General features: G+C 36.9%; 3 protein-coding genes across 3 annotated transcripts; all 3 read right to left on the bottom strand.

The window, feature by feature from the left end:
• Positions 1-1,231: 1,231 nt before the first annotated feature.
• Positions 1,232-2,253, bottom strand: LOC116100762 (putative olfactory receptor 56B2). Its single transcript, XM_031384495.1, has one exon. It carries the CDS (start codon positions 2,251-2,253, stop codon positions 1,294-1,296), a length of 960 nt encoding a protein of 319 aa, XP_031240355.1. The 3' UTR covers positions 1,232-1,293.
• A 6,271-nt stretch (positions 2,254-8,524) lies between these two features.
• LOC116100761 (putative olfactory receptor 56B2) lies at positions 8,525-9,484 on the bottom strand. Its single transcript, XM_031384494.1, has one exon. It carries the CDS (start codon positions 9,482-9,484, stop codon positions 8,525-8,527), a length of 960 nt encoding a protein of 319 aa, XP_031240354.1.
• A 7,887-nt stretch (positions 9,485-17,371) lies between these two features.
• On the bottom strand, positions 17,372-18,340 carry LOC116100760 (olfactory receptor 52N4-like). The gene has a single exon (XM_031384493.1). It carries the CDS (start codon positions 18,338-18,340, stop codon positions 17,372-17,374), a length of 969 nt encoding a protein of 322 aa, XP_031240353.1.
• Between the last annotated feature and the right edge of the window lie 8,654 nt (positions 18,341-26,994).

The following is a 26,994-nucleotide window of genomic DNA, read 5'->3' as shown; positions in this document are numbered from 1 at the left end:
ATTTAGACCAGAAATCCTTCACTTTCTGAAGGGCAGTGAGGACAACAACATGTTTGAAATAAGGAACTGACTTCCAGCTCTTTCTTCTCATTCTGTGGTAATGCAACCTGACTGCTGTCCTTTTCAGAGATTCCATTTGGTCAGGGAAATCATCAACATTCATATGACCTATGAAAGGCTATACTGAATTTCCATTGTGGAAATTACTAAATAATTATTTTACCCCCAAAAATAAACTTGCAAAATATAGGTCTTTTATCTAAATGATTGAAATAAAGTCTATGGTTCTGAGAATGTTTTAATCAATTACTATACCTTCAAAGCTACTGTCCCTGTAACAAACCCTCTCCAATGTATCTCCTCCTAACAATAAAAATATTATAGTGGCACTATCTGCTCTCCCTCCTCAACCTATGAAATGGTTACTTTCTGGATATTAAAACAGTGAACAGGGTGCAGAAAGGTCCCAGGAAACAGTCTAGATTTAAAAACATTGGATGCTTCCCTAGAAGTATGTGTGCACCCATTAACATCTCAGTCCTTTGATAGCTACACATTTGAACTGACTTAGTCCCAGAAAGGACAACTGCCCGTATGATGATAAACACACCTTGCATAGGAGGAGTACGAGTAGGGATTTCGGTTCTTACCACCTCACTGATGCTCATAAACAACCAAATAATTTCATAGTTATGTATTAATCAGTATACATGCATGTGTGTGACTGTGTATTCACATGGTAAAGGCAAAGTATCTGAATTAAAAGCCAAAATTAACATCGTTTCACAGCTGTTCTTTCTGACAAGGGGACACAAATTTAAGGAATTTACATTAAGAATATCTCAGACTCAAAGACAATTACATTTTTCTGTATTTATAAAAGAGTTCATGTGTCCATTTGAATCAAATGTGTTATCTAATAAGTGTTATGTAATATCCAAGCCAGGCTAGTGACTTTGAGAAAAACATTAGCTAACTTGATTTTCAGTTTCTCAAGATAGTTTTTGTCATTCAATCTGACAGCCCATGCTTTCAATTCGAACACTCAGGAAACAGAGGCAAGTGGTGCTCTCAGAGCTCAAGGCCAGCCTGGTCTATATAGCAAGTTCTAGTCCAGCCATGACTGCAAAAGTGATACTCTCTTTCAAATATAATTATTTCAAGTGATATTGAGGATAAATATTAAGACATTACACAGATTTATCAAGGATGCTGTATATTATGCCTACAAGACTAATCAGTATAATCAGACATCCTAACTTTGAAATAGTAAAAATGATTTTTTCTCCTTTTTTAGCCTCCTTTGACATCCAGCCTAAGCACCTTGAATAAGCCTTGTTTGAGCTCTTTGTTCTTAAGAGCATACACCATGGGGTTCAGAGCAGGGGGAATAACATTGTGCAGCACGTTCAGCAGAACTGGGATGACAGGAACTGACATTTTTGCACTGTGGGTGATGGACATGACAATAATAACAGTGTAGAAGAAAAAGATTAGGATGAGGTGAGAAGTACAGGTACTTAAGGCTTTAGATGCAGCTTCTGCAGAGTTCAGCCTCAGCACAGACCGAAGAATCAAAGCATAGGAAACCATAATTAAACCAAGGTCACTTCCCATGACTGCCCAAGCCAGGAATAGCTGGTTGATGCTGTTGATTTTCCTGTCATCACAGGCAAGGCTAGTGACCCCCAGGTTAGTACAAAAACAGTGGTTGATTTGATTCCGGGAACAGTAATTTCTCTGAGCAGCCAATACAGGTACTGACATGGGAGCCACACAATTTCTGAAGGCCATAAACACAGTTGCTTTGACCACAAAAGATTCAGTAACTATTGAAGAGTATCTCAGTGGTCTGCAAATTGCCACATACCTATCTAAAGCCATGCAGACAAAGATGCCCGACTCCATGGCAACAAAAAAATGTATGGCATACATCTGAGCAAAGCACTCATTGAAACTGATAGCCTTAGCATTGAACCATAAGATGGCTAAAATCTTGGGCATGATAGTAGTCGCCAGACCCATGTCCACAATAGCAAGGATGCCCAGGAAATGGTACATAGGCTGGTGTAGTGATGCCTCTTGGTAAATGACAGTCACAATAAGTGTGTTGGCAATGAGAGCCAAGACATAGAGCAGAGCCAGGGGCAGGGAGAGCCAGTGCTGCCAGCTATGGATACCTGGAAATCCCATCAGAATGAACTCAGACACCTGGATCCTAGAGCTGTTGGAATTTCTGAAGATCTGGAACATCTCTTGCTAATAATAAAATAATGCCTGCTTACTAGTTCTGAGTATCTGTGTGGCAGTGTTGGGTGCAGACTTGCTCAGGGTATGATATCAAGGGATGAGTTTCCATCTTCATCCTTCCATCTTGCTACTGACACTTGTTATTCTTATGATACAGGAACCCTTGTAGGTAGCATGTTATATTTTTAATTCATCAAGTCACACATAGAATTCCTTGGTGCAGAGCATGTTTTACTGATATCATCTAATTCAGAAATAGAATATTAAGAGAAAATCAGATTATGGTTAATTATCTCCCATCTAGTAGATCCTTGACTCTGTGCATGATGAAAATAACCTGGTATTTCATCATAATGGTTATATGTGATTTGGCTAAGGGCTGCTTTGGAGACCCATAATATTAGACCATGGTGGATATTTCTATGTACAAGTATCTCTTTGATACTACTTAGACTGTAGTGTATTTTAGGACTGAAATCTTCCTACTTACACATACAAAAAAATTTTTTTATTAGCATGTATATGTAAGCATATGTTTAATCAAATACATATTTATCTCATAATGGGAAAGAAGCTAGTGTTTGGGGTGTGGATGTAATAGTTACTTTTTGTTTTTATTTTGGGTTGCTGTGAGTTAAATTCTGGTCCTGCTACATACTGTGTATTCTATCACTGATTTATATCAAAAACATTACCCATTAAAATATTTACTGTTGTATGATATACATTCACAAATACACATGTGTAAGTTTATGTGCAACTAGATGTATTTTAAGAAGATGAATGACTGTGGGCAAGAGCTACACTAGCTCCCCCTACTCATTGATGGTCAGTTTTCTCTTTTGTTGCTAGAAAACTGTTGTAGATTCTTTTCAAGGTCACTACTTATTACCTCCTCAATAATAATAGCCAACATTATTTTAGAGATAGGATCTCACCATTTAACCTCACTGTTGTGGAACTCACTACCTAGACTAGGTAGGCCATGAACTCACAGCACCTGTCTTCCTGAGTGCTAGAACTAAGAGCATGTGCCACCCACCATACCAAGTAACAGTCAACTCTCAATGCATGTATAAGCAAGTAGGAAGACCAGGGAATCCACTAACATGTTTTTGAGTTGAGAATATGAACTATATCCCCACGATGACTTCTTGAATCCTTAAGTTTATTTTCCACATATGAGATAAATGTGCTCTTTATATTACCCATGTTTCCTTTATTGATATTATTATAACTATCACTATAGGTTACTTGCTGCATTTCCAATATAGTCTTTAAACCCTCTAATATAATAATGGTGGAGAAAATACTTAGGATAAATTAAATTATATTTTTCAACAAAAATCAAAATGCTTTAAATATTACACAGCTTTATTATTGCAGCAAAAGCAGACTTCTATTATGTTAAAGGTCTGTAGAGATGCCTTAAAACATAAATATCTCAATGTATCAAAAACAATATTGAAAGTATCTAATGTTCATCTTTCTTTCTAACCCTGAAAATGTTTCAGTCCCTCATTTGATCATCTTCAATCTTTACAGCTCATGTTTTCCCCCTCAACATGGCAGTAGACTCACCCGGTTCAGCTTTGCTGTCTAAGATGAATACTTTCCATCTTAGTCTAAATATGTCTCAAAAGTAGAAAGTAAAAGATGTTGCATCTGAAGAAGCAGGGAAAACTGGTAACAAACAAGTATCCAGACCGTGATCAGCATCTCTTCTGTAGCTTCTTACTTGGCCATGATTGTCATCTGACTCCCACCATTCCCAATGATGCCTGTTTAAGAGAAATAGAGATTTTTCACCATTATCATCATCATCATAAATATCATCATGAAAAGCTATACAGAAATTAAATATGAGGACTATAGGGATATCTTCTCCAAGGAACGAGCAATCATTTTCATGACTGACTTTGATCTGGGTGAATGGAATCAAAACTGCTTTTATAAAGAATTAATCAATTGGACAATCAACTGGAACACATCTGCCTGAGGCCTCTAACAAAGCTTCTTGGCAGTGGATGTACTACCATTTACTAAGACATGCTGTGTCTGGCCAGCCTGTCATATGTCTTCTCATACCTAGTTTCAAGTAGGCAAAAAGAAAAAAAAATAGAGGTGAAAATAACCTGGTTCAGATGTTTAGCGTGGTGATCCCAAAACATCAGAATCCTATTATATGTGTTGTACTTATATCCATGTGCATGGTCCTTCATGTCTAAATCCCATGAGATCTGAAATAGTGACCTGAGGCCTCTGATGGAAGACTGAGTTCTGTATCCCAGAGGATATAGCAGAGCATTAGAGACAAAAGTGCTGGTGTGAAAGCAAGGTAACCCTATGGGAGGAAGACGAGCAGATAGAGCTTTCTATCTTTCCTAGTGCTTCCTGAAGGCACATAAGAAAATCACTTCATTAGTATTATACACACATGCCTCTTTGTGAGAATCCATACAGTGACAGTAATGAGAATAAGTGTGTTGTTGATTTTAATAACAATCATGATATTTGTATAATTTCAGCATTTCCTTCTGTGGAAGGACTGTGAGTTATGAATTGAAATAGTAAACATTTGAATCATTCACATATAGAGACTCACCTTTAATTGACTTTATATTATTATGCCTAGGGATCGCTGAGAAGTCTACAGCAAGTAAAACTGAAAACTTGAAAGTGATCCCTAGGTAACATTCATTCTGATTTTCATGTAGTTTATTTATTTGCCAATGAGATTGACAATAAACATTAACACATTGAGAAATTCAGCCAAAGGTTAATATCCTAGATTTGATTGCGTATGTAGTGTTTGAGGTATGGTAATCATAGAGAAAAAAACAATAAATGACTCATTTTCTATTTAACAATATAATGCTTATAGTATATATGTTTACAATTTATAAACTTTAAAATAAATAAAAGTGTTTTTGAGAAAAGACATAATGTAAGAGGACTTAGTAAATATCTCTTAACCTGTAATTATGAATTTTGAGAAAGATGTTTAGAAAGATTATAGAAAGAAGTTAATAAATTGTTAAACCAAATTTTTGTCATTTGTACTAGCATTATATTACAATTATAATATATCAAGCATGCTTTACAAAGAGTTATTGCTCTACAGAAGCAGCAGTGAGGAGTTACAGCAGGAAGCCTGATACCCCCTGTGTGGGATCTGCAGCATTAGGCAGCTGATCACATAATACTCACAATCAGGAAACAAAGAGAAGTAAACACTCATCCCAGCTAACGTTCTCTTTTAATGAGATTCAGTTTGCAAGCCCAGGGTGTTTTACCACCTACATTATGATGTGTCCTTCCACCTCAGTTAACTCTATCTGAACAGTCCCACACAGATGGCTTCAGACACTTGTTTCTTCAGTGCTTTAGTCCATGGATAATTAATATTAAGCATCACACTCTGATTTTTCTTCAGGCTCTGCTATTCTGCGTTGCGTCAACCTGTACATTTGTAAGGGTTTTCATCAAACATTTTACTGGCTCATTTTCCAAGTGTTTCTCTTTATTGAATTCCACTTCTACATGGTGCCTTCTTCCTTCTCTCATTCAGCTGTTTGTGTGTGCTCTCTTGGAATTCAACCAAGGGTTCTTTCGTTTTCTGTATGGTTTACTTGTTTTCCTATTTATTTGTGCATTCATTCATTCATTTATTCACTTTATATCATGATTGCTGCACCTCTTCTGCTCCTCCATCACTAAGTCCCTTCCCCTATTGCCCCCCCTTTCTACTCTGAGAGGTTGGAGTCCCACTTGTGTATTGTCCCATTCTGGCACATCAAGTCTCTGCAGTTTCAGACACATTCTTTCCCACCAAGGCCAGAGAAGGCAGCTCAATTAGGTGAACAGGATCTACAGGCAGGCAACAGACTTAGGGATAGCCCCTGCTCCAGTGTTTGGGGGACTCACGTGAAGAATGAAGCCTGAGCTACACATGCACTACATATGTGTGTGGTACCCAGGTCCAGGCCATGCATGCTCTTTGGTTGGTGGTTCAGTTTCTGAGGGCCCCCAAGGGTACAGGTTAGTTGACACTGTTGGTTTTCCTATGGAGTTCCTATTCCTTCTGGGTCCTTCAATTCTTTCCCCACCTCTTCCATAAGACATCCCAAGCTCCATCCAATGTTTGGCCGTGGGTCTATTCATCTGTTTCAGTCAGCTGCTGGGTAGCTGTATGATTTCTTTAAATATACTTATTAATTATTTTGATGATTTTTCTCTAATTCATTCTTATTGGAAGACATCACTGTGAGACTAGTAGTTTATGGACTGTCGTGATTTTGCATGTTTCTTGTCTTGTTGCACTGGGTCAGGTGTGAGATATCAGTTGCTTTTTTAAAAATTTATTATTTCAGTAGAAGAGTTTGCAGTGTCAAGGTAGAGTAAATAGTACTGGATTTCAAGTGTCAGTTTAACTGATAGGCTGGCATTCATGGCACCAGACTTATTTTCATGAAAGTAGAATACTGTCTGTAATGACAATCACTCAAAAAACATGTACACTGGGAATATTTAGTGAACATCAAGTAACAAGTAATCTCTTTTGAAACTCCAATCTTTAAACACTCATAGTATAGCTTACATTTAGGTATTAGTTACTGTGGCTATGAGTAGAAAGCAAGAAGAAGAAGGAGAAGGAGGAGGAGAAGGAAGGGGAGGTGGGGCAAGGGGGAGGGGAAGTGGTGTAGGTGTTCTCTGCTAGAATTTGCGTGGTCATTCATTTATACTATAATATCATACACAAATAGTGATACCTTGACTTCTTCTTTCCAATTTGTATCCCTTTCACTTCCCTTTGTTATCTAATTACTCTAGCCAGAACTTCAAGTAATATATTGAAGACATAGGAAGAGAGTGGGCAGCCATGTCTTGTCCCTGATTTTAGTGGGATTGCTTCAAGTTTCTCTCAATTTAATTTGATGTTGGCTGTTAGTTTGCTGTATATTGCTTTTACTATGTTTGGGACTGCCTTGTCTGGCCTCAGTGGAAGAGGATGTGCCTAAGAGAGACTTGATGCCTCATGGAAAGTGATTCAAAGTGTGGTGAGGTGGTGATGGGTGGATTGGTGAGGTGGTGTGTGGGGGGTGTGTGTGGGAGAGCACCCTCTCAGAAGCAAAGGGGAGGCAGGCTGGGGTTAGGGAAGGTGTAAGAGGCCTGGGAAGGGGACAACATTTGAAGTGAAATAAATAAAATAATTTTAAAAAGAAAGAAAATATTTAAGGGAAAACTGAATAAATAAATAAATAAATAAATAAATAAATAAATAAATAAATGAAACCTGCTTGACTTTTAGAGTGTTACTTGTTTGAATATGATTTTGGTGCCAAGTTCTTGGTATTGGTTAACAAAATGAGAAGTATTATTTTTGAATAACGATTAAAAATGAGGACAATGTAAAAAACAAAACAAAACAAATCCCCATTGGATTCTGCTATAGAAGTATGTGTGCATCCCTTAACGTTTCAGTCCCTTGATAGCTACACATTTGAACTGACTTAGTCCCAGAAAGGACAAGTGCCTGTATGATGATGATAAACACACCTTGCATAGGAGGAGTACGAGTAGGGATTTCAGTTCTTACCACCTCACTGATGCTCATAAACAACCAAATAATTTCATAGTTATGTATTAATCAGTATACATGCATGTGTGTGACTGTGTATTCACATGGTAAAGGCAAAGTATCTGAATTAAAAGCCAAAATTAACATCATTTCACAGCTGTTCTTTCTGACAAGGGGACACAAATTTAAGGAATTTTCATCAAAATGTAACAGATTAAAATTAACTCAATTAACTCAATTTAATTAACTCAATTAAAATTTCTCTTATTTGTAAAATGTTTCATATATCCATTTGAATAAAATGTACTATTCAATGTGTGTTTAGAAATGTCAAAGCCAGGTTAGTGACTTTGATAAAAAAAAAAATAGATAACATGATACTTAGGTTTTCAAGAAATTTATTTTAAAAAATGTGATAGCCCATGCCTTTAAATTCCAACACTCAGGAAACAGAGGCAAGCAGTTCTCTCAGACTTCAGGGCCCACCTGGTCTATACTACAAGTTCTAGTATAGCCACGACTACAAACGTGATACTGCTTTCAAAACTAATTATTTAAAATGATATTGATAATAAATATTAAGACATTACACAGATTTATCAAGGATATTGCATATTATGCCTATAAGACTAGTCCGGACAATCAGACAGCATTGTTTTGAAATAGTAAAGGTGACGTGTGTTCTGGGTGTTTTTAGCCTCCTTTGACATCCAGCCTAAGCACCTTGTATAAGCCTTGTTTGAGCTCTTTGTTCTTAAGAGCATACACCATGGGGTTCAGAGCAGGAGGAATAACATTGTGCAGCACGTTCAGCAGAACTGGGATGAGTGGAATTCTCATTCCTACACTATGAGTGATGGACATGACAACGATGACTGTGTAAAAGAAAAAGATTAGGATGAGGTGAGAAGTACAGGTACTTAAGGCTTTAGATGCAGCTTCTGCAGAGTTCAGCTTCATCACAGACCGAAGAATCAAAGCATATGAAATCATAATCAAAGCCAGATCACTCCCCATGAGTGTCCAAGCCAGGAATAGCTGGTTGATGCTGTTGATTTTCCTGTCATCACAGGCAAGGCTAGTGACTCCAAGGTTAGAGCACAAGCAGTGTTCAATTTTATTCTGAGAACAGTAATTTCTCTGAGCAGCCAACACAGGTACTGACATGGGAGCCACAAAATTTCTGAAGGCCATAAACACAGTTGCTTTGACCACAAAAGATTCAGTAACTATTGAAGAGTATCTCAATGGTCTGCAAATTGCCACATACCTATCTAAAGCCATGCAGACAAAAATACCTGACTCCATGGCAACAAAGCAATGGATGGCATACATCTGAGCAAAGCACTCAGGGAGGCTGATGTTGTTATCATTGAACCATAAGATGGCTAAAATCTTGGGCATGATAGTAGTCGCCAGACCCATGTCCACAATAGCAAGGATACCCAGGAAATGGTACATAGGCTGGTGTAGTGATGCCTCTTGGTAAATGACAGTCACAATAAGTGTGTTGGCAATGAGTGCCAAGACATAGAGCAGAGCCAGGGGCAGGGAGAGCCAGTGCTGCCAGCTATGGATACCTGGAAATCCCATCAGAATGAACTCAGACACCTGGATCCTAGAGCTGTTGGAATTTCTGAAGATCTGGAACATCTCTTGCTAATAATAAAATAATGCCCGCTTACTAGTTCTGAGTATCTGTGTGAGTGTTGGGTGCAGACTTGTCCAGGGTATGATATCAAGGGATGAGTTTGCATCTTCATCTTTCTATACTGTTACTGATACTTGTTACTCTTATGATACAGGAACTCTTGTAAGTGGCACATATTTTTGTTTAATTTATCAAATCACACACAGTATTCCTTGGTGCAGACCGTATTTTCCCACTATCTCCTAGTTCAGAAATAGAACATCAGAGGAAATCAGATTATGGTCAATGATCTTCCATGTAGCAGGTTGTTGAGTCTGTGCAGGATAGAAACAACCTGGTATTTCAGCATAATGGGTATATTTGATTTGGCTAAGGGCTGCTTTGGAGACCCATAATACTAGACCCCAGAGGAGATTTCTCTGTACAAATTTTTCTTTGGCACAATCTTAAATTGTAGTGCATTTTAGAACAGAAATCTTTCTATTTACATGTATGAGAAATTTTTATTAATAGTATGTATATGCGGGCATATGATCAATCAAATACATTTTAATGTTATAATGGAATATATGCTAAAGTTTAGAATGCAGATATAATAGTTAAATTTTGTTTATACTAATGTTGGGTTTTCTGTGAGTTAAATTCTGGTCCTCCTACATATAGGTACTCTATCACTGAGTTATATCAAAAATAGTTAACCATTAAAATATTTATTGTTATATGATATATATTCACAAATTAACATGCATAAATTAATGTAAAGCATTGTAAGAAGATGAATGACTGACTGAGCAGGAGCTACTCCAACTTCCCCCACACTCTTTGTCAGTTTTTGCTTATCTCCAAGATCTTAAAATGTTAATGTCCTCATTTGACAGCCCATGTTTTCCCCTCAACAAGGCAGTAGACTCACCTGATTTGGTTTTGGTGTCTTCGATGGTTTTTCCGTCTTGGTGGAAACACAGATGTGTCTAATTGTCCCGAAAGTAAAAATGGTGATTCTGAAGAACAAGGGAGTCCAGGTGACAAATGAGTGTCCAGATCCCAGACAGCATCTCTTCTGTAGCTTCTTCATTGGCTATGATTATCACCTGACTCTCCCCATTTCCAACGATTCCTGTTTGTTTAGGGGAAATAGGGATTTTCACCATCATCATCATAAACATCACCATGAAAAGCTCTACAGAAATGGAATCTGAAGATTGTGGGGAATACCTTCTCCCAGGAATAAGCAATCATTTTCATGACTGACTTTGATCTAGGTGAATGGAATCAAAGCTGTTTTTATAAAGAATTAATCAATTGGAAATCAACTGGAACACATTGAAAGTGCCTGAGCCCTCTAACAAAGCTTCTTTGCAGTGGATGTACTACCATTTACTAAGACACCCTGTCTCTGGCCAGCCTGTCACATGTCCTCTCATACCTAGTTTCTAGTTGGCAAAAAAGAATAAACGTGTTGTTTTTAATAACAATCACGATATTATATTTGTATGAAAAAAGAGGTGAGAATAACCTGGCTCAGATGTTCAGCATGAAGATCTCAACACATCAGAATCCTATTATATGTGTTGTACTTATATCCATGTGCATGATCCTTCATGTCTAAATCTCATGAGATCTGAAATAGTGACCTGAGCCTCTGATGGAAGACTGAATTTTGTATCCCAGAGGATATAACAGAGCATTAGAGACAAAAGTGCTGGTGTGAAAACAAGGTAAACCTATGGGAGGAAGATGAGCAGATGGAGCTTTCTATCTTTCCTAGTGCCTCCTGAAGGCACATAAGAAAATCACTTCATTAGTATTATACACACATGCCTCTTTGTGAGAATCCACACAGTGACAGTAATGAGAATAAATGTGTTGTTGATTTTAATAACAATCATGATATTTGTATGATTTCAGCATTTTCTTCTGTGGAAGGACTGTGAGTTATGAATTGAAATAGTAAACATTTGAATCAGTCACATACAGAGACTCACCTTTAATTGACTTTATATTATTATGTCTGGTGAAATAATATTGATCACTGAGAACTCTACAGCAAGGCTAAAAACTTGAAAATGATCCCTAGATAACATTGGTTCTGATTTTCATGTAGTCTATCTTTTTGCAAATGAGATTGACAATAAGCATTATCACATTGAGAAATTCAGCCAAAAGATAGTAATTTAGATTTGATTGGATATGCAATGTTTGAGGTAGAGATGGTGATCACAGAGAAAGTAAAGAGCAATAAATGACTCTAATTTTCTATTTGTTTAAATTGCTAACAAATTAATGCCTATAGTATATCTGCTTACTATTTATAAGCTTTAATATAAATAAAAATGTATTTGAGAAAAAACATAATGTAAGAGTACCTAGTAAATGTCTCTTAATCTCTAATTAATATATTCTGAGAAATATTTATAGAAAGGTTATAGAAAAAAGTTAGTAAATTCTTAAACCAAATTTTTGTAATTTGTAATTGCATTATATATTAAGTATTCTTTTAAAACAGATGCCGGGCAGTGTTGGTGCACGCCTTTAATCCCAGCACTTGAGAGGCAGAGGCAGGTGGATTTCTGAGTTAGAGGCCAGCCTTGTCTACAGAGTGAGTTCCAGGATAGCCAGGGCTACACAGAGAAACCCTATGTCTTAGTCAGGGTTTCTATTCCTGCACAAACATCATGACCAAGAAGCAAGTTGGGGAGGAAAGGGTTTATTCAGCTTACTTCCATATTGCTGTTTATCACTAAAGGAAGTCAGGACTGGAACTCAAGCAGGTCAGGAAGCAGGAGCTGATGCAGAGGTCATGGAGGGATATTCCTTACTGGCTTGCTTTCCCTGGCTTGCTCAGCTTGCTTTCTTATAGAACCCAAGTCTACCAGCCCAGGGATGGCACCACCCACAAGGGGCCCTACCCCCTTGATCACTAATTGAGAAAACGCCTTACAGCTAGATCTCATGGAGGCACTTCCCCAACTGAAGCTCCCTTCTCTGTGATAACTCCAGCCTGTGTCAAGTTGACACACAAAACCAGCCAGTACACCCTGTCTCAAAACAAAACAAAACAAAAACAAAAACAGAGATATTGCTCCATAGAAGGAGCAGCTAGGAGTGCAGCAGGAGGGACTGTTTTTAATTGCAACTGCTAGGCTGGTCCTTAGCCACATTGAAGACGAAGTGATGATGATCTGGAGAGTGAATAGAATGAGCATGAGCTCAGTACAAGTTCTGAATTGGGAGGACTGTGGTGTAAACATGGCACCAGAGCCTGGAGGTAGAATTCTTTATGAACCCTGCAGATGACTTGCCTCATCGATTAATGGAAGATGCCACCCAATCATTAGCAACATGAAAATGTGTGCTAATGTGGAACAGTCCTGCCAGGTTAGCACATATTATCAGGGAAGCAGTGAAGGATCTGGTCAGTTTTCCGAAAGTTCCATGGGCTCTCGGGAAGAAAGTACATTCCTTAGTGTTTGGGGAAAATGTTCTGTAAAACTTTGTTATATGCATTTGGCTTATGGCTTTGGGCTCCATAGTTTCTCTATTTAATTTTTGTCTTGATGACCTATTGGTGAGAGTACAGTATTGAAGTCACCAGCTATCGCTGTGTTGGACTTTCAGATCTAATAGTGTTTCTATAATGAAATGAGGTGCCCCTATTTGACACATAAGCATTTACAATTGTAATATGCTCCAGGTGGATTATTTTTGTTTAGTGAGAATGAACTGTCCTTCCTTGTCTCTTCTGGATAGATTTTATTTAAAGTCTATTTTGTCAGATGTTAGAATAGCTACATTCAATTTTTTTGATTGTTTGTTTTGTTTGTTTTTAGGGTTTTTGTTTGTTGTTTGTTTGATTTTGTTTTTGTTTTGTTTTTGGACTTTGTTTTTTTTCCCATTTCCTTAAAATATCTTTTACCCCAAAATGGTGTTTCTCTTTGATGATGAAGTGTGTTTTCTAGAGACAGAGAAAAAAGATAGATCTATTTTATAATCTTACCTGGTTTGATTGGGAAAATTCATACTGTTCCTATTGTAACACTCATTTGCATGTTCCTACAGGAGAAGTAGACTGCCTGCTGAGCTTGCTTTCAACACAATCCAATTGAAACAAAAGATGGGGTCTGTGGGATTTCCATATATAAACGCAGTGCTGAATGTTAAACTTTGAGAGTTGATCAATAACTTTGTCTTGGCTTCATCCTTCCTTCACACCTCGTCCTTTTTCATTTCCAGTCCTCCTTTCAGGTAACCCAGTTAATCCATGGGCTCTGGACAGCTACAGTGAGTTATTATTGAATGTTGTTTATTAATCCCTGTAATTTTGTGGTGGTGTGCCAAGGGCTGCTCAGCATACAGGTTACTGAGGAAGGCACCAAAATCTGATGACTTTTGGCAATTCAACTCTCTCCTGCTATTCTGGGGCCAGAAGCTGATGGCTTCTTAGACTTCATTTAACGATTCTGGGTATCTATATCCTTTGTGCTCTCTTGGAAATGTTTATTTTGCTCTTTGTACAGTATTTCTGCTGGTATCCTCTGTGCAAATGGCTTGTGGACATAAATTCCTTAATTCTAATAAAACTAAAAAACTTGACAATAAATAGAATAAAAAAACTTGACAATATTAACTTAAGGAAGAAGGGGTTTATTTAAAATTACAATTCATCCAGGAAACGAAGGCATAATGTCTGCAGTGTGAGGCAGCTGGTCACATGACACAATCAGGAAGCAAAGAGAGATGAATACTTACTCCCTGCTAGGTTGCTCTCTCATGAGATTTAGGATATTAGGCAATGTGGTGGTACCACGGACAATATGATGTATCCTACCACCTCAGTTAACTTTTTCTAGACAATCCCACACAGACAGCTTTAGAGACTTGCCTTCAATGATTCTGTCAGATAATATTAAGCATAACATTCTGCTTTGTCTTCAAGCTCTGCTACTTGTTTCGACCTAAACTACTTGTAAAGGTTTCCACTGAACATTTTACTTGCTTATTTTCCAAGTATTTTGGTTTATTGAATTCAACTTCTAAATGCTGTACTGACTTCCTTACTTCATTCAGCTGTTTGTATGTGCTCTCTTGGAATTCAACCAAAGGTTCTTTTGTCTTCTTTGTGATTTCTTTAAATGTGTTCATTAATTATTATTTAGAATTGTGTTGGTTTCACCTAATTCACTCTTGTTGGAAGACATCACTGTGAGACCAGTAGTTTATGTCTTGATTTTTTTCATGTTTCTTATGTTGTTGTATTTGGCAGTGTGCTTGATATAAGTTGCATTTTTAAGGCATATTTAATCAAAGAAAGAGCTTGCCATGTCAAGAGGGGGTAAGTTGTACTGGATTTGAGGTGTCATTTTCATACTAGGCAGGAATTTATGGTAGTAGAATTAATCTCCCAAAAATAGAATACTGTCTATAATAATGAACAGTATCAAAATTCATGTCCACCAGAAAGACATAGTGACAAGCAAATAACAAGAAATCACTCTTTAAACCCCAATCTATTTAGGCAATAAAGTAACATTCATAGTATTGCTTACATTTAGGTATCCATTACTGTGGATATGAGTGGAAAGCAATAAAAAGAGGAGGAGCAGGAGGAGGAGGAGGAGAAAGAAGAGGAGGAGGAGGAAGAAGTAAAACAGAGTAAGACTAGTGATTAATACTGTTTTGACAGACTAAAAATAGAGGACGGAAAGTGAATAGAAGGCAGAACCATTGGAGACATGAGAGGGGACAGGGAGAGGAGACATTAAATAGCTTGGGTTAAAGGTAGAATTCAGAGATAAGCAAAGAAATACAACCAAATAACCTAAGCTCCATTTCAGATGGCTGAGTCATAGGGAACCCATAAGCCAGCCTGGACTGTGTTCGTGTGAAATCTATGAAAATAAAAAGAGAAAAGAAGGAAACTGAGGATAAAGAGAGGATAAAAACAGTGCAGTAGAGATCTGGCCTTCTGAACTGACACTGGGTGTTACAGCCAAAACAAATCTAAGGGGGAGCGAGCTGGGTGGTGTACAGAGTCTGGAGGCAGTCTCGTCAGATTGTTGGGTGAAGCCTCTTGTGTTCCTTCCCAGCCCATGTGCTTTTACCCCTGAGTGGCCCTCTGCAAGGCTGAAGTCAAAATGTTGGTCCCAGTGGAAGGTTCTTTTAGGGATAAGGTCAAGACTCTGAATCCCTGCAGAGGCAGGCTTGCAATGCTGGCCCCTCATCTTGACTGTCCTTTCTAATGTTGTGAAGGCTTTTGGACCCTGTTTCTATTCTTCCTCTGAGGAAGTTGTCTCCAACATGATTTCTGTTTCTGAACACTTAGAGATTTGCATTGAAACTTCTTCATTGCATCCTACAAGTAACCTGCTGGGACATAACTCTGGGGCACATGATATGACTCCCTCACAGTGCTGTTCACCAAAGGTTTAGGATACTGAGCTGCTGAATTCAGAAAGGTTCTGTTTAAAATGGTAACTCACTGTTCTAGTAGAAAAAAAAATGGAGTGTTCCCAGTCTCTCTTTTCATTCTGCTGCTACTGTATGCAACATTCTCCTCCTGTCTTCCACTTTCAACACATCAGTTACTGACAGTTACAATACCAACTTCCTGTTTGGTCTTAAGTGTGGCTGTGGTCACTCCCTGTAACTGGAGTGTGCATTTTTACACTGTATTTTTAATGTTTCCTATTTTATGTAGCTCTTTGACTAGGGATTTGAGGGTGTCTCTTTGCCAGCTGCTCTTACTTGTCCACCTTACTCCCTGCAGCATCAGGCTAACTGCATTGTCTTTTCTTCTGCCATCTTTTCTTTTTCTTTTTTAATGTATACTTTTGTACCTCAGTTGTTTTATTTTAGTTTGCTTCTGGCCCATATAGGCTAAATGACTGTCATTTCTTTTTCTCAGAGTTTTTTTTCCTTATATATTCTATATCCCAAACTTATCAGTACACATATGTATTTTAATTGAGTCTAATGTTCAAAACACACCTTTCTAAACAACTTCTTACAACTGGCAACAAAGGCTCAAGTTTTGAACTGATGATCTGGCCATCCTGTTTCAGTAAGACAACGTGATGTAATGAGAGGAACTTATTTCTCATTACACACCTTTCTCAGCCGAGTGCAACAACTGCCTTTGCAATGACATTCTGACTACTAATCAACAAAAGGACAAACTATGTGCCTGATCTCCCTCTCCCTTATTATGTTCTTCTAATACATTACCTTAGGTTGACATTCATTTCCTTTTACTCTCCTCATATTTGTTCATGGAAATTTGCTCTGACAATAAAATGAGGGAAGGAGGAAAAACTCGGAGGACATGGCTGTAACATTAATGTTTGAAAATCATTTTAGTCAGAATGCATTACTCAACAACCTCCATGTCATGGTCAAAATTAGTTTCTTAGAGAGACATCTCTAGACCCTGACTACACAGGTGACAAAATTCTTTCTTCCTGTTCATTCTTCTGGATCATCTCTTGGGGTATTTTATTTGTTATGACCAAAAAACCTGTGAGAAAAACTGAAGTAAGGGACATTTTATTTATTCTCATGATTTCAGAAGATTCTGCATCTGGTTGCTAGGTCCCAGTACTTAGAAAAGCATTATGGCAGCAGGAGAATATGACAGAGGAAGGTCTTCACATCACAATAGGAAGTACATAGAGAGGCCACGTTGTATGACTCATAAAGATGGGCTTCCAGTAACCTAATTCCTCCACTGAGACCCTACTTTGAAACATTTCCACAACATTCCCAAAGAGTGTGACCATTTGGGGATGAAGAATAAAACACAAGGGCACATGGGTTTTGTATTAAAACCATATTATCCTGTGTTCTCTTGACATTTCTTCCCTTTTCATTCCTTTTCCTGATGAACATGTTTTTCATATGCTAAGGGATTTGACATCCTTAGAACCTGAAAAGATCCTTATGACACAGTCTCGTATCTGCTTGGTTTTCACTCCATAGACAACAGGGTTCATAGTGGGAGGTAAAAGTAGATAAAGATTAGCCACAATGATGAGACAAGATGGAGGGATAATGTGCCCCCCAAAGCGGTGGGAAAAGAAACAAAAGAAGGCTGGGCTATAGGAGAAAATAATGGCACAGATATGGGCTGTGCAGGTGCTGAAGGCTTTCTGCCTAGCATCTGCTGAGGATAAGCTGACCACTGCCCTCAGGATCATGGTGTAGGAGACTGTGATGCACAGGATGTCAAAGCCCCCAATAAAGAGAGCAATCATCAGACCATAGACAATGTTGACCTTGATATTCCCACAGGAGACTTTGGCCACAGACAACTGGTCACAGTAGGTATGGTGTATTAATATATTGCTTCTGCAGAAGGGCAGGTGCTTTGTGATGAAAATCAAAGGAATGATGAGCACCACAGCTCTCAGGAAGGTAGCAAGGCCAGCTTTTGCAATGACAGGATTGGTGAGGATGGTAGAGTAGTGCAGAGGGTAGCAGATAGCTACATAGCGGTCCAGAGCCATGAGCATGAGCACCCCAGACTCCATCGCTGTGAAAGTATGGATGAAGAACATCTGGACCAGACAATCAGTAAAGCTAATTTCCTTAATGTAGAACCAGAAGATACAGAGAGTTTTGGGTATTGAAGCACTGCACATGACAAGGTCGGTAAGGGAAAGCATAGCCAAGAAGTAATACATTGACCTGTGAAGGGTGTCCTCAAAGAAGATGAGGTAGAGGAGTCCACAATTGCCTACCATAGCTACTGCATACATAGAACAGAATGGGAAAGAAATCCAGATGTGCATGTCTTCTAGGCCTGGAATTCCATTCAGAATAAATGAGGTTGGGGTCACCTCTGTTTGATTCAGCAGCAGCATGATGAGGCTGGCATCATCTTAAGTGGCTTAAGAAGTTTGGGCTTTTATTTGTATGACAGTCCAACCTTCCAAGATTAGGATAAATAAGAAAGAGAAATCCTTACCTCTATTCTTCATTTGTTAAGTAGTCATTTTACTACCATACAACTAATTAATTAAATAAAAATTTAAAGACGGGAATAGGGCTCATTGGTGGAACATTTTCTTAGCATGTTCAAGGCTTTGGAATCAATTCCCACACAAAATATTAGATTCTAAGTAATAACTTGTTGTTGGATTATTAATTTGTCCATTACTTCCACACACACTTGTTTAACAAGTACTAAGTGCTTTGTTTTATCAATATTACTTTAAAACCAGGAGGAAGATATAACAAGTTTATAGTTGTTCTATTTTATGTACTTCTAACTTGTTGAAAATTCCAAGCATATACAATGTATTTTCACTACATCTCTTCTACCCCCTCCATAGTCCTTCTAGAACTCACTTATCACACCCTACCTTAACATGAACACTTTTCACATCCCACTGAGTTCTATCATAATTACTGTATATGAATGTTTACAGCATCCTCCACTGGAGTATGGGAAAGATGCAAGGTGCCACTTTCCTAAAGAACACTGAGTCTCCCTACTCTGGTGGCCTTTTAACTATGAAAGCTTCTCAGCTGGGGTGAGTCTTCCTGAACTCTTCCCTCATTCATGCTGAAATATTGGCTTGCTAGGTCTTGTGCAAATGCTATGAGTTCATGAGAGCAATGGCCCTGTCATTTCTAGAAGACATTGTTTCACAACAGCCCTCCCTACAATCCAGCCCTTAGAATATTTCTGGTCAGTCACCCACAATATTCCCTAAGCCATGAGTGGAGTGGATATAATACAGATGTCCTCTTTACTACTGAACATCCCACAGTTACTCATTCTCTACAGTCTGACCAGTTGTCTCTGTATTAATTGTTGTTCAGTGCTAAAAGAGGCATTCTAGGTAAGGACTAGGAGCCATGCTACTCTATGGGTATACAGATAAGTACTTAGAAGACAGTTTAATATTATATCTTTTTCCCAAAAGAAAACAGCAGTAAGATCTCCACTAGTGCCTATGATGTACCCATATTGTAGGCTCGTAGCCTCTTTTACAGTACCAAGCATGACTTTGATCCCATACAATGAGGCCTAAATCCAATAAAAAAAAAATCCATTGATTATCCTCATAACATCCAAGATACCTAATGGAATTATTTTGCCAAGTCAATGTTGACTGTGCTTGCAGGATTCACAGCTGGCTTAGAGTACTGATGACTTTTCTCCCCTACCAACCTGTGCAGCACATTCTGGTAGGGAAGAAGCTCCAGGTCACAAGCAGCGTTATTTCTCCTTGTTCATGTTCTATAGTCCAGATGTCAGGTGGCTTCAGCAATAGAATCTTACCATCAAGTTCAGGGAAAACTGTGAGAAAGGACAATAGCCTGGCTTGTTATTTTTCATAGTGTTATTGCTATATCACATGTAATTGTTTCTAACTAGACTCACTGTCATTTGGTTATTTTGTTTCTTTTTTATTTTGTGAGTTTCCTTCCTTCCTCCCTCCCTCTCTTCCTTCCTCCCTCCCTCCTTCCTTCCTTCCCTCTTCCTTCTTTCATTTTTATTAACATAAGAACTGATGTAGCCCAGGCTGGTTTCCATTTCATTATGGAGCTTCAAAATGACCTTAAACTTCTGATCTTCCTGCTCTTTGTTTCCAAATGGCTAGGATTTCTAGTATGCTCCATCATGCCAGTCTGCCTTTTACCTTTTCTTAAGGAAAAGGTCTTAGGTCGTCTCACCAATGATGTAACAGTTGCTTGGGGTGCATTCTTTTGTTTCTTGTTTTTTTAATAATAGATCATATTTATGTTACTATATAGCAGGTATGGTGCTGAGAACTTTCCATGTATTCACAGACTTGACCATTACCATCTTAGCAATAGTTTTGGTAGCCTAGCCATTATAATGGAGTAAATGCCAGTAATGTATAGAGAATTCTTCCTTAAGCATTAATGGCAAAATTTAACCCTCTGTTCCATGTGAATATAGCAATAACTATTTAAGCACATAATTCTATTTTCTCATTTTTGCGATCGCATATCCAAATGAGAGCAAGTTATTGAGGTCATGGTTGTTTGTCTTACAGTTTGTGGGCATAGAATCAATACACCATGCCAGGAAAGGCACGGGCAGGCTTATCAGGCAATCATCACATTGCACCTGCAGTTGGAAGTCACAGAAAGGTGACTTTGAGTGTTCTGCTTAGTTTCTTGTTTTCATTTATTCTAAAGCCCCACAAAATAGAATGATGTCACCCACATTCAGTGTAGGTATTGTCAATCTAGAACCTCACTCGCAGCCATGCCCAAAGATTTGTCTGCCAGAAGATTCTAAGTCTTGTCAAGTTGACAAAATTGGCCATCACAATATATAATATGTTTGCCTCATAGGTATTATTCTTCTAGATTCCAAGTTTAATTAATTATTTTATGACATATTTCCTTATACCCTAGTTTTTATTAGATCTTCTAAGAATCAGATGATCTGTTGTTTTTTTAAACTGTAGGACTGTGAGGCTTTAGAAATCTAGAAACTCCTTTGATAAATGACTCTCATAAATGGTATGTTATGCTTGGGTTCTTACATAAGGACATTCCTTCACTGAAGACATCTCACTCGTTCTCCCTCCCTTCCTGGTTTGCTTCTATGGGCTTGCACTCAATGCTACCAGCTTAGTTATTGTACAAATATGTACAATATATATATGTATATATATTATATATTGTATATATATATACTATATATTGTATATACACAATATATACTATATATATACAATATATACAATATATACATACTATATATACAATATATACACACACATATACATATACAATATATGTCATATTGTATATGTATATGTGTGTGTATATATATGTATATATATATGTGTGTGTGTATATATATATATGTATATATATATATATATATATATATATATATATATTGGCATATTATAAAACTAAAGAAAACTTTGGGACCTAACAAGAGAAGTTTCTTGTTCTTGGAGCTAAAATATGATTATAATTCTGCCTGATGGGCAGGGGCAGAGAATTCCTTCCTGATGATGTCATTTTGCCTATTCATGCCACTCAGATATTTTGCAAGTTATTTCCTTTTAGTCTCCATTATCAATATCAAAACTCTTCTGAAGCTTCACCTACCTTAGGAATATCTACCTCTGTCTTGGACAACATACAATACCTGACTTAATATCTATCTATCTATCCATCTATCATACTCTTATGCAATATAACTCAATAGCAGTTTCTACACTCTCAATTCCTCCCAACTTCACCCCTTCCCCCAGATCAGCTCCTCCTCTGTTTCCCTTCAGAAAAGAGCAAGCCTCCCTGGGATACTAGCAAAACATAGCACAGCAAAATGCAATAAGACTAGGATAAACCTCATATCAAGGCTGGACGAAGTAGCTAGCAAAGTAGCAGGTGGATCAACTTTATTTTCTAATTTTAATACTATGATTGGATAAAATGCTTTTATATTTTGGTATCAATTATAAATTTAAAATGTCTTAATATTATACAGAAATACTATTTAAAGTTTTTACTTGTAGTATATAGCAAGTTAAATGACATCTATTAGCTGTTAAAGTATTTTTGAATGGATAGCCAAATTAATAAAATTTAAACTTACTTTAAACATTATTAAGCTATAATCTAATATTGTTATGTGGGAAATACAAAGGAAACACCATAAAAACATAATATATACCTTATAAATAAGCAGAAACATGGATTTTCCCAAAGCTCATAACAACTAAACAAAAAAGAAAAATTCCTCCCTAAATGGAAAGAAAAATGATTTAAGGAAATTCAATTGTCTCTTTTAAAAAATAAATAATTTGACTAGTACCACAAAAATCATAATTCAGTTACTTTTAAAAAACAATAAAAAGAATATGCATAATAATTAAAATTACTCTTAAAGTATAGGTGAATGATAAACATATTAAAATAAAATAATGAAAATGCCTCTCCCCTATAGAAGAAGAGAAAGGGTAGGTGGAGCACAATGCCAGGTGATATTACTGCTTTGATTTGCCTCTAGGTTAAAGTTCTTAATAATATTCTGCCTAATTTGGACAGTACACAGACTTTTAAACAGGGCTGTTACATAAATCACATAATCAGGTTTTTGGTGCATCTGAAATTTCTATTTTCCCATTAATAATTGGTCCTCAACAAATGCCAAGAAGACTAAAAGAACCTTGCAGTTGCATTTTTATCAAAAGAACAGTATCAGCCTATATAAGATTTGTGTTTTCATGGATACTAAAATGCCCCTTCATCTCTTTTGTCAGGCTTGTAAATGTATGCTTTGCACTTTGCATATATTGTATTTTTCAGATTACTTTCACAGATCTTATTAAAAGAAAACAGCTATAAGTCATCTATGTGTATATATGTACTTACATGCATAGGCACCTAGGATATCCACACATATAATTTACTACCAGAAAGAAAGATTAAATTCATTTTCATGAACACTTGTGTAATGTTCCCTAAAGTACCTCAAATTATTGCAAAGGGAAGAATCTCATCACTCATTTTTTCTTAATGTCCTTGACTAGCAGGACTTTGTGTAGCGGCTGTACAAAAAAAGCAAATAGTAAAATTAGAGAAAGCATAGGGATCTATGTTTCAAAGATACAAAAAGTATTTCTGGTATATGTGCTGTACTCTGAAGAGTATTTTCATACCCTCTATCAAGCAATTCTATATTTGCACTACAGTTTTAATTAGTAAAACTAGGTTGAAACTATTTAAATCTTGTTCTGAATAAATTTACCAAACTCATCAAGAGACCAATACCCATGTCAAAGTAAGACCTAGTAATCACAAAACACATTTTGCCAAAATAAATTTCAATATGTCATAATACTTACAAATATTGTTCTATTCAGGTATGATGGCTCACACCTATAAGTACATGGGATGCTGAAGCAGAAAGATTGCCATGAGTTCATGAAGCCTGAGCTACATAGTGAGCTTCAGGCCAGCTTTAGTTACAGAAAAGAAAGACTGCATTTCAGATATCATGAGACGTCTATTCTTTGTTACAAATACCATAAACAATGATGGCACTTCCTCAATAAGCCATCTTTAATATCTACAGTTTTAAATTCATGTGATAGCATGTTCCTCTTGTGTCACCAGAAAGAATTAAAATCATAGATGAGTCTTCTGCCAAGCAAATGGAAAGCTGTACTTATTTGAGAAACAAGAGGAAGTCAGGTCAGAGGCAGCAGCATCCTGTCTGTCAAACACAATAATCTAGCTCTTCTCCATTACTTCCTGAGGCAATTTGTACCTGATTTCCATCACATAAGGGCCAATGATTTCTATGTAATTATGGTAAATATATAAATACTCATATTCTTCAGGGAAATTTAACTCAATTATGGGTCTAAGAATTAACAACCCAAATCCTCCCTAATGCTTCTGCTATCAAAATGGCGAGTAGAATCAAAATTGTATTTCTGAGAAAATAACCAAGTCACAAGCAGCCGAAGCCTCTCTCCACTATGTCATGCTGCCTTAAAACTATCCTGCCACCACCCTTCTACTACTGTTGTGTGCCCTTCAATACCTAGTTTCTGTGCAGCCAAACACTGAGAGCAAGACAGTGTGGTCAGATATTTAGGGTGATTATTAGGGTCTTGTTCAAAAGGGAAAGTCGCCATCCTCTAGTGCAAGCATGTGCATAGCCCTGGGCTTCTACATCTCTTGACAACCACTACTGTACTCAGTCTTTAAAAGACAATCAGTGTTCTGTATCCCAGGGGAACATTGGAAATGAAGGCACTGATCAGTGAGGTGCAATACCAAGGGAGGACATGAAAGTGTGGATGGATTAAATAAGGACACATTGGTTTGTTGACATGTAGAAATAAGAGGAAAAAGTAAACAGAAGCTATTTTTATAAAAATCATGGACTGTAGCCTTGACTACAAAATTGTGGTTATTTCCTTGTTATGCATCCTGGTGTACAATACCCCTGATAAACATGAAGTTATCTGTAAAACACTTGCAATCTGAATTCAAAAACACATCAAAGAGATAATCCACCAAGATTAAGTCACCTTCATCTTATAGAAGCAAGGATGTTTTGATATACATAAGTCAATAAATGGAATTTTCCTTGTAAATAAGCTGAAGTACAGAAACCATATAATCTTTTTATTACATCCCAAAAGACTTTGACAAAATCCATCATTCCTTCCTGCTAAAAATCCTAGAGAATATAGAGATATGAAGGCATATCTCAACATCGCAAAAGCAACATACATCGAACCCATAAGGATCATCTTGCTAAATGGGGAAAAACTCAAAGCTAAAACCACTAAAACCCAGAAAAAGACAAAGATATCACTCTTCCTCCTCCTATTCAATAGGATGCTTGAAGTCTCAGCTAGAGCAACAAGACAAGAGAAGGAGAAAGGATACAAATAGAAAAAAAGGTGCTGAAAGCAATTAGTATGGATTGTTTCCACCACTAATATGTACACCCATATGGTATCTTATTCATTTTTACATGCTTGTATTTCCATTTATACCACTGAATTTTCAATATTTCCAAAGTCAGAGAAGGAACCAGATCAAAAGGACCAGACAACTTAGGATCTGGCTTTAGTAGAGCATGTTTTATAGTGAGGTTTGGGATTATATAAAAGCATTGTCAAAATTTGCCAAACATTCAATAGTATACACTCATATGAAATTATAAATAATTAGATGCTAAATAATATGGTAATTATGACAATGGTAAGAATAGAAATATTATAACAGTGGTTGGTTTTAATTTTATATTTCCTTGAGGAATATAAATAATGTTATATTTTTATAAATCTGGAAAAATATAAATGGATTTGGAAGGGGATAAGAAGCAACCTTAAGTTATATGATGCAACAATAAATTATACTTTTTGGTCAATACACATCTATGACCCATCTGTCATGTGCCCTACTCTACTATCCAATTTCTTAATAAACATAAAGTATAGGTTTCAAAAGGAGCCTAGATGATACAATATTGAAATGTGAATGTTTCTATTTTCTTATATAGCCTCTTTTATTTTTGCAAGAAAATTAAAATTTTCATGTAGAGAAAGTTTCTAATAAAATGCATTTGCTTTATTTTATGTGTATGCCTGTTTTGGTTGGATGTATATAAATGTATTGTGTTTGTGCCTGGTAGGTCAAGGGGGCCAGAAGAGTGACCTGAATCCCATGGAAGTGAATCATGAACCTGATCATTATGAATTGCCATGTGGGTGTTCTTTTAAACAGCCAGTGCTCTTAACTGTTGAACCATCTCTCCTACCTCTGTATTTTAAAACATTTTTATAACTCATTGTTTTTATAAAAAATGATATTCACAGAGAGCTGTGTTGAGCATCATAGCCTTTCGGCATAAACAATCCAGCAAATTTTCGTGCATTCCCCATGCTGGGCAAACACATTTCCATTATCTCAAATTTTACTAGTTGTTGATCGTATTTGAAAATTCATTATATTCTTTAAATTTCTCATTTTTTGAAAATTTCCAAAGTGAATTGTTATGGATAAAAATACATAGAAATCAATTTGAAGTCTCCACTGGTCTAAGGTGAGATAATTTCAATATCAGAAAAGAACAATGAATACAATTATTTGGAACACATCAGAAAACTTAATACTTAAATGGTAATTTTATTAGTCACTTTCTTTATTTCAGAGAGCATTTACTTGATTTCTGTTTTATGAATATATTTATTTAAGACAGTTATTATGGATGGCATTATACAGTATTGTTTTATGTCTAACCCATTATTGCAAATACCAATCTTTCCATTTCTGTATGACTGAGTAACCTCTGGCTCTGATGATTTTCATTTTTTGCTATATCTCAACATTGGACGAACATTTGGGTTGTTTCTATTATCAAATATTTTTAAGTGAAAATATCTTTGTTCACAGGTGCAGTATAGAAAACTCCCAAATAATCCAATAATACTGTTACATTCTATTTAAAAATTAGCAAGTTTACATGATCACTACCCAAGAAACAAATGTATATCTATATATTGACAATGATGAGTCCAAAATAAGGCAAAATCAATGAACAATTTCCTGTGTAGCAATATGAAAAGACTGGGTTGTAAAGACAGTGCAAGGTCCCATCAGGACCAAGCATATCCTTTCCTATTGAGCCCCAACCAGGCAGTCCAGGTAGGAGATGGGAATCCAGTTGCAGACGAGAGTCAGAGACAGCTCCCTTTTGAATTGTTCAGGGAGCCACATGAAGACCAAGCACACATCTACAAATGTGTAAGGGAGCCTAGGTTCAGACCCTGCATATACTTTGGTTGGTTGTTCAGTTGTTGATATCCAGCTCTAATTCACAGTGGTCTGATAAGATTTAGGAGGTAATTTCAATTCTCTTTTATCTAGTGGGCTTTACTTTTGATAATATTCAACTTTTTCCTCAACAGCTCTCAGATCTACCGCCTCCACCCTCACCTCCCTACCCACCCAACCCAACTTTGTTATTTGTCCTCTCTCCCTCCCT

Source organism: Mastomys coucha, unplaced genomic scaffold (genome assembly GCF_008632895.1).
Source record: "Mastomys coucha isolate ucsf_1 unplaced genomic scaffold, UCSF_Mcou_1 pScaffold21, whole genome shotgun sequence".
NCBI lineage: Eukaryota > Metazoa > Chordata > Mammalia > Rodentia > Muridae > Mastomys > Mastomys coucha.
The sequence above is the reverse complement of the archived record's forward strand: the minus strand, read 5'-3'. Positions and strand labels throughout refer to the sequence as shown.